The sequence below is a fragment of the Agrilus planipennis genome, unplaced genomic scaffold (assembly GCF_000699045.2).
Source record: "Agrilus planipennis isolate EAB-ADULT unplaced genomic scaffold, Apla_2.0 scaffold72, whole genome shotgun sequence".
NCBI lineage: Eukaryota > Metazoa > Arthropoda > Insecta > Coleoptera > Buprestidae > Agrilus > Agrilus planipennis.
Window position 1 is genome coordinate 98,524 of NW_020439081.1, and position 8,475 is coordinate 106,998.

General features: G+C 31.5%; 3 protein-coding genes across 4 annotated transcripts in view; 2 read left to right on the top strand and 1 right to left on the bottom strand.

Annotated features, from left to right (window-relative positions):
* The window catches only part of LOC108733207 (trafficking protein particle complex subunit 10), a 24,788-nt gene extending 19,877 nt beyond the window's left edge, over positions 1 to 4,911 (bottom strand). Inside the window, 13 exon segments of the mRNA XM_025977395.1 lie at positions 3 to 54; positions 461 to 646; positions 706 to 1,092; positions 1,154 to 1,432; positions 1,494 to 1,614; positions 1,669 to 2,291; positions 2,513 to 2,698; positions 2,765 to 2,971; positions 3,103 to 3,381; positions 3,474 to 3,676; positions 3,733 to 3,919; positions 4,345 to 4,562; positions 4,619 to 4,911. Of these exon segments, the coding sequence (XP_025833180.1) occupies positions 3 to 54; positions 461 to 646; positions 706 to 1,092; positions 1,154 to 1,432; positions 1,494 to 1,614; positions 1,669 to 2,291; positions 2,513 to 2,698; positions 2,765 to 2,971; positions 3,103 to 3,381; positions 3,474 to 3,676; positions 3,733 to 3,919; positions 4,345 to 4,562; positions 4,619 to 4,679 (2,989 nt within the window). The 5' untranslated portion in view covers positions 4,680 to 4,911.
* Positions 4,912 to 5,136: 225 nt separating this feature from the next.
* On the top strand, positions 5,137 to 6,016 carry LOC108733205 (TM2 domain-containing protein CG10795). Its single transcript, XM_018464284.2, has 3 exons — positions 5,137 to 5,469; positions 5,522 to 5,603; positions 5,658 to 6,016. Exons 1-3 carry the CDS (start codon positions 5,250 to 5,252, stop codon positions 5,932 to 5,934), a joined length of 579 nt encoding a protein of 192 aa, XP_018319786.1. The 5' UTR covers positions 5,137 to 5,249; the 3' UTR covers positions 5,935 to 6,016.
* A 219-nt stretch (positions 6,017 to 6,235) lies between these two features.
* Positions 6,236 to 8,257, top strand: LOC108733166 (tRNA pseudouridine synthase A). Of its 2 annotated transcripts, XM_018464227.1 has the most exons (6): positions 6,236 to 6,347; positions 6,438 to 6,657; positions 6,715 to 6,881; positions 6,942 to 7,313; positions 7,692 to 7,801; positions 7,873 to 7,993. In XM_018464227.1, the coding sequence occupies exons 1-6, from the start codon at positions 6,305 to 6,307 to the stop codon at positions 7,894 to 7,896; spliced, it is 936 nt and encodes a 311-aa protein (XP_018319729.1). In that variant the 5' UTR covers positions 6,236 to 6,304; the 3' UTR covers positions 7,897 to 7,993. The 2 variants fall into 2 exon arrangements, with proteins under 2 accessions (XP_018319729.1, XP_018319728.1); XM_018464226.1 differs by having other exon boundaries at positions 7,692 to 8,257.
* Positions 8,258 to 8,475: the final 218 nt, after the last annotated feature.

Below are 8,475 nucleotides of genomic sequence, written 5' to 3' on the forward strand. Positions count from 1 at the left end.
GCAAAATTCGTTGCCCTTTGCCGGCTGTATACTTGCTTCTATGACATATAACGTCTGAAATAAAGCAGAAATCATTTTGTAGAAAAGTATAACAGAGAAACTTCCAAAACCATAAAACCAATAATTGTAGCTGTAGTTATTGTCTTGTAGAATTTAGCCAAGTATTTGAAACCCTGATCTTTTTATAAATTTTAATTTTAAATGCTTTATAAACAAAATTAAAAGGCATATTATTGGTAATATTTGGAATATTTCATACTAAAAAATTAAACATCTACTACTAGCCCTTTGCATAGATATGCCTCATGACCTAGACAAACAGAAAAATACTACTACCTACAAAAAATGATGGAAAGGCGTATAAATAGTTTATTAATTTATATTTTTATAAATCCCTATTGAAATATAATTTTGATGTTTCACCAGTTATCAGTTGTTAAAAAGAAAATAGTGAGCTTACTTGGTAATTGGTTAGGTTAAATAAGTAATTGTAGGTACGTAATTGACTGTCCAAAATACTGTTACTTTCATCTGCTAATACCATATTGTACTGTATTGAAAAATAATTTTTTAAGGGCAGCGACTCTACATTAGGGGTTATCAACAGTTCCCACATGTATGTGATGCTTACACCATTGCAAATTTTCTGAAAACAAACAAATTCAAAGAAAATGAACAATTCAAATGTATTTAAGAAGAACATACTTGACTAGAAGATTCACTAGAATTAAGGCTGCTAACGCCAACATTGTTAACACTCAACGAAGGATTTCTAATTTCTATTTCATGATCGCATTGTCCTGTAACTGCCAAGTGCACAAATTTTCGATGATTCACGGTGTGAAGTCTCCATGACACGCTAAACGGTGGCACAAAACTGAGAGATACGACAAGAGGTTTGTTTGACCACGGAGTGATGATAGTAACTTGATGTTCCTTACAATTTAGTTCTGAGAGCACGCGTAGGCACACATTTGTGACAGAGAAAGGAGAAGGATCCATCACAGCTATTTCTAAACTATTGACTAAAGAATCATCCGAAGTGTGTTGCATTGTCAGGCCTCTTGTAGCAGATAGTCTAACGACAGAGCCCTAAGAAAATAAAAACATTTTTTACAAATGCAAAAATTTAAAAAGTATCTTTAATTCATACTTTTTAACAATTACATACCGGATTAACTTCGTAACTGCCGATTGTAATAGTTAAATGAAGGAACTGTTCAAAGCCCGAGAGTAAGGAAGAAGCGCCCTTATCCAGTCTTACTGAGGGTTCTTCTTTTCTCACCTCAATTACATACTTTGGCACTAAAGGATTTGAAATTAGTTCTAATTTATTGACAGAAATTGAAATTTGTCCTAAATAATATCTTCCAATGGATTTCGCATCTTTGGTCAGTCTTATTATGTTTAAACCTGGGCTTAAAACTAATGGCTACAATTTGAAAACAACACCGAAAAGAAGTGAGAACAAAACGATTATCTGTTGCACTTACCAATTTATTTAACGTTATTGCATTTGCAAAATTACCCTTTACTAATGCTTGGTTACTATCTTTACGTTTTAAAGGCATGCTTCTGCATACAACACTGGCGCTTGCTAATTGTTTATTTTCCCTAAAATTAAATTCAATTTTAAAAATAATTAAGTTAGCACCCACGTATACTCACCTATAGTCCATATGTCTCTGGATCTTTAATGGCTCGATCATCAAGATCCTCTCTTTTAAATCGTTAGCCATTAGAATTCTATTGTTGTTGTTATTATTAACTTTCCTTTTATCCTTACAGTCTGTTTCTAACGATATACCAAAATAAGTGCAAACGACTTCACGTGGGAATCCAGTTTCTATTTCCAGCTCAACCTCCATTAAAGTATCCTGCATAACCAAACCATTATCCTTTACTATTATTCTGAGCACCTTCATAATATTTTCGAATGGCATCACCACCGGCTTCTCAATCGAGTCCATGCATTTGAGCATCTCGTCGAAGTACGTCCAACGCACGAGATTGTCGATTTCTGCGGCTGCACTAACTGAAGCACATGCGCGAAGAAACTTTCGTACATCACCGGCTTTCTTGTAGCAGTCGGCAAGTTCTAGTTGAGTATGCGCAGTCAATTCAAGCCACCCATCTTGTTGAAATGTTTTTAAGGCGTCGTTAAGAAAGGCCGCCGCTTTTTGAGTCTCGCCAAGCAAAAGGTAAAACGAAGCGACTTCTCGCCCTACTAAACGAGCAGAACGAAGACGACCAATGTGCTTATATGTACCAACAGCCAATTCAGCCAAACCCTGAGATTTAAACAGTTAAGAGAAAATTGAAGTAGTATGACATGAACACTATTTTATTCTATTATTAACAGTTTAGAAATTGTAATAAGTATGAAATCATTTGAAAAACAATCAAATCATTTGATCTTAAAAAACAATTTACTGAAAACCAAAAGTTTAGATCAAATAAAAAATTCTTAAAAATTGATGAAAATATTTTAGACGGAAGGATAACCATTTACCAAGTAATTTTCTCGAAAGGCATCTTGAGAAGACAGAGCTTCTTTAAGTTTGTCAGTTGGTGATGGTTTTTCATTAGTACCAGGACTATCCCCTATTCCTGCTGAAAGTCCCACGACCATATGCAATTGTTCAGAAGTTGGCGATTTTCCAGGCATTAAACCACATAATTCACCCAATTCTCGAATCTAATAAAGAGAAAAAAAAACGAAAAATATAACAAGATTAAACCAGTAACAGGATTCAAAAGTTACCTTTTGACTAGCATAGTACCATAAATCAGCAGTATGAGCAGAGTAAGATTCAACATGTTCAGCTTGGTTGTACTGCTCACAAGTTTGTAACACTTCCATGCAAGCCAAATATAACCAACAGGCCAGTGCTCCGGGTATTGCATTAATTTCTAATAGCACCATTTCTCTCACACAAGTATGCAAAAATGGTAAACACCTTGATACCATCTAAAATAAAAAAAGTTATCTTAGAAAAAACAGGAAATTATAAGGTGGTCTAGTGAGAAAAAGTAAAATAGAGCTATAAAGAGTGACAAAAGATGTGTTACACTATCAAAGGACAGTAGAGTTTTAATTACCTCCCAAACTCTGTCGGTTTGCACTAACATTTGTGCTTGTCTTGCATACATGTAAGCTCTCAATTCAAGTAGGGATGGATCTTTATGTAATTTATTACTTGACCCAAGTTTGAGACTATGCCATCGTTCTAAAGGTCTTTGAAATTTTGATAACCAACTAATACTGGTACCTAAAGTTGCATTTAAAACAAATTGAGAAAACAACGCATCTAACTCATCATACTGCACAAGTGCATCATTGTAAAGACCCAACATTTCCAACACTTGGGCTAACTCTTCCTAAAAGTAAATTTTACCAAAACAATGTGCAGAAAGCCACAATAATAAAATACTGATTTACTTAAAGAGAAAAAGCTATATATAAAAATTACTTGTAAAGCAAAATATTCCATAAAATCCCATCCTGGTTCATTACGCCTTTCTCTTTGATGTCTAACATAATCTTCAAGTTTAGTAATTGCCTTGGCATAAGCCATCAACAAAAGTTGGCGAATTCTAGTCAATAAACCTCGCCAAGAGTCGGCAGATCTAGACTCAGGTCTACCAGGATTTATCACAGATATACAACGGTCTCCTAAAATCATTTTATCTTTTTTGATGTAAATACAATAAATGTAAGTCTAATTTCACCTTGTTTGGATGCAAAATCTGTTCGAACTTTATCCCAAACAGTTGTTCTTGGAAGAAGTTTGTTAGCACGTTTTCCATCATAATTTTCAACTACGACGATTAACCAATCTGAAATATCTCTTGAAGTAATTTCTTTCAGCCAAGATTCAATGTCATCTTTTATGGTGGTTTTGTATGCATCTATATCCTAAAACATGCACATGAAAGTGGATAGAAAAAAAAAGGGGGATATTAATTATAAACAAGAGCTAATTAATAAATATAAGGCAAGTGTAAGTATTAGCCAGGCCAGCATATATGTTTTGTATCTCCTATTGGATTCACAAGTATCTGAATGATAAACTACATTTATTTATTGTAATTTTGTATTTGGTACAATAAATAAATAAATATACAAAAGAAAAAGAAACCATATTAAAAATAGCTATTTTTTTGTTTATATTGTAAAGCAGGAATTTTAATTTATACTGTTTCATATGTAAAATACATCTCATATGCACAGTACTTTTCTATAAGGGATTAGAAACAGCAAGTAAGTTATTCAAATGTAAGTATTGCCATTAACTTTTCAAAAACATCATTTAATAAATAAACTGATTAAATATCACTTACTGAGCATTCTGTCCAGTAAATATGAAATATAGGTTGTCGAAATAGATCCCATTGGTAAGACTTTGGTAAGGCAGCAGGAGAAAAAGGAGCAAAGTTAGCAGCTACTTTGACAAACTGAACTGGTCTTCCCAGAGACCTCCGCCACTCGCAGGTGTCTTGTGGTAAGGACTGAGCTAAAGCATCTTCTATTGATGAAAAAACTTCCAATTCACCTGCACCTGAAAATAGTTTTGTGTTAACAGCTTATTTCAAACATAAATAAATATGTGCCTACATGTTACAATAGGTCTTCTATCAATCACTACACTCTCTTCAGAGGAATCTAAACCATTCATGTTAATAAATGTATTAATTTTGTTAACCTGGAGATAACTGACACATATTCAAATCACTCAAAAAATTTACAAAAGCAATTTCTGTTAAGGAGAAACTAACTGAAATCACATACTTTATAAATCCAAAAGCATGTTAATTTTTGGTCAACATGGAATTAAACATTTCGGGTCACTTATTAACTAATTAACACAAATTTTGACGTTTCTTGAAAGAGTAATTAAAAGTGATTAATAGATGTGACATTTCGAAATTCTAGATAGAATCCACAGATACCATCGGTAGATTCGTTCCATAAATTTCGTTCAGTTAATTTAAAACAGTATTTTCTGTTTTACTTAAATATTTAGCAATTCTAAATCGAATAATGTGAAAACTATACAGTCAATATTCTCAAATTCAAATTAATTAAAAGTATATTAGTACATTTATTGATTCACAAAAAATGTTTTTTCTTATCAATGGAATGTGCAACCCATAGATAGCGTAACCCTACTTTTTAATTACTGAAATGTACTTACAATTAGTATTTTTACTTTACATTGCTAAAGAAGTGCTTTCAACAGAAATAAATGGGGCTGACTTTTAATATAGAATCGATAACTATTTTATTTATTTTAAATTATGTGCTCGCTGCTCAGGACACAACACTAAAGAGAGAAGAATCTGTTAAATATGATGACTGCAACAAATTACGAATGGGTCAATTTATATGTCCTGACCCCAGTTACAATTACATCGATCCCAAAACTCAACAAATCATGGGCTGCAGAAAAGACAATAAAGCGAAAGGTAATGTTTTTAACAAAAACACTTGTGTTTAACTATCAATATTTGTTTTTAGTGCGATGTATAGCTGTAGAAGGATTGGTCTGTCTTGAGACAAAGAATAACACTTTTTATAAAGATGTACCGTGTCAGTGGACGTAATATTATCTATTTCCTTTAAATTGCATTGAATTGAAATACTGTATTTGTAGAAATGGATATTCCTTTGAGACTGCTCTTTTATTGTCTGTATTTTTGGGAATGTTTGGAGCTGATCGTTTTTATTTAGGCTATCCAGCTATTGGTGTTGCTAAATTTTGTACTTTAGGATTTATGTTCTTGGGTCAACTTGTGGATATCATTTTAATTGCAACCCAAACCCTTGGTCCTGCTGATGGTTCATCTTATATCATTCCATATTATGGTCCAAAAGTTAATATATTACAAAGTAACAATTGGACTTATCGATTAGAACAAGATGATTGGTAAACTAAGGATAAGTTTAAATAATTTATGTACCTATGTAAGAATTAAAATGGTTTAATATTAATTAAAATAAGACTTAGTAGAATACTCTTTTTTTTCCCTAAAATATTGTTACTAATAAACATGTGTCAATGAAATATTTTCCTTTTCTTTTAATAGTAGATGTTAAGAAATATATTTGATACAAATTATTGTTTAATTTATTACTATTTGAAATTTTATAAAATTAGAAACATCTGTAGTTCAAGTCAATACTCTCCATTAGTTAACTTTACTAAAACGAAAATAGGAGTAGGTTATCTATGGAGTAGGTCATATGAATATATGAAAAGAGAACCATAACCATGTTATTTTGACTTAACAAAATAAGGTTATGATTCGGATTTTACAAAATTGTCTCTTAAAACACAATCCATGTACGTAATTTAATTTAAATTTAAATAAGAAAACCGTTTTACGTTTACAATGTCAAGTAAATGAAATTGTTTTTCTTTTTCGTCTTTCAGTAGAATCATTGAAGTCAATGAGTACAACATTGGAGATCAAAAAGCCGCGTTATAATGGCAAAACAAAAAAGAGAAGATGGGAAGAAAGAAGATCTGACAAAGGAGAAGGTCTTTATTCTGAAAAAAAGACAAAAACCGATGAGCCCTTTGTGAGAATCAAAAGAAGGAAGTATGCTATGTTGCTAGGATATTCTGGAGCTGACTATTTTGGAATGCAAAGGTATCTTCAGTACAGTGGTAATAAAAAAGAAAGTCATTATTTTACGTTTCATTTTAGAAATCCATTTTCTAAAACAATAGAGGAGGATCTATGTAAAGCACTACTTAAAGCTGAATTGATAACAGATGAAGCGTATAATCAAATGCAAACTATTCAATTTCAGAGGGCTGCTAGAACAGACAAGGGTGTTTCAGCTGCAAGACAAGTAGTATCTCTAAAACTGCGTTAGTTATTTATCTGAAGAATTACAATGATACAACTAAATTAATTTGTTTAACTTGTAGCTGAAACAGTAGATTTGGATAAGGTTAATAGTTTTTTGCCAGAAACTATACGTGTATTTGCAGCTAAAAGGGTTACAAAGGGTTTCAATAGTAAAGCACAGTGCAGTGCCAGAACATATATGTATATGCTGCCTAGTGTTGCATTAAGCAATTCTACAATTCCATTAAATCAAGAAGGGTACCACCTAAGTGATGAAAGACATAGTGCAGTTAATGCATTACTTAAACAATTTGAAGGAACTCATAATTATCACAGCTACACAAATAAAAAGAAAGCAAATGATCCTAGTGCAAAGAGATATATCATGTCATTTTATTGTGAAAAGCCCTTCACTAGAGAGGGAATGGAATTTGTAGTACTGAAAGTAAAAGGTAAAGAACATTTTCATAAGATACTTTGAAGAAAATTAAAAAACTCAGTATAAATCATCATCATATGGTCATTAGTCTAAAAACTGGTTGAAGCATCTCTTGTTTGTCTTTACTGTTTCTGTTGCCCTTTGCTTTAGTCTTTCCAATTTCTCATTTTTGATATTTTTTATTTAATTTTCATAATCCAAGTTTATAATGAAGGTACAATTTGATTAAAACCCTTTAAAACTAAAGCATTTCTACACTTCACAGTTTTGATTAATCTGTTTTATTTAATTTGTTTCATTATGTAAATGTAAATTTACTTAAACAATTTTTGATATAAAATTTTTTTTTTGTCTGTATGAATACTTTGCACATCTATTTTTTCATTCTTAGGGCAAAGTTTTATGCTTCATCAAATTCGAAAAATGGTTGGAATAACAGTAGCTGTATTGAGGGGCTATGTAACACAGGAAATATTAGACAAGTCATTTACCATTGAAAAAGTTAATATTCCAAGAGCACCAGGTTTAGGTTTAGTACTCGAAGAAGTGCACTATGATCGATATAATTCTAGGTATGGAACAGATGGCATTCATGAAACATTGGATTGGAAGGAATGTGAAAATGAAATAAATGAATTTAAAGAAAAGTACATTTTCCCCATTATAATTAATACTGAAGTAAAAGAGCACTCTTTTGTTAATTGGATGGAAGGCAGACTAATGAATCATGATTTTAACAAAGTAGAAGAAGAAAATTCTTTAAAACCAGAAGATAATGCAGAAGATGAAGAAGAACAAAGTAGTGATGATGAGTGTGAAAATGTTGCTGAACAAAATGACAAAGAGCAAGAGGAAAAAATTAAGGAAGAAAATATTTCACAGTGTCATAGTGATAAATATGAAGCTAAAATATAATGACAATTTCTTTTTTTATTCAATAAATGAATTTGGATTTTATATGTTGTTTGTTTATGCAAAAAAAACTCTTTATATGTATAACTAATATAAAAGGCATAATTGGGAAAACATTCTTTGCTAAAAAATGAAGAACCAAAGTTGAACAACTTTTTTGTTTCTGACATTAAAACAGTAATAAATATAAGATAAGATACAGATAAAGGCATTGAATCGATCAGGAATCGATTCTTTAGTTTTCTGCAATTTTTCATTCTAAA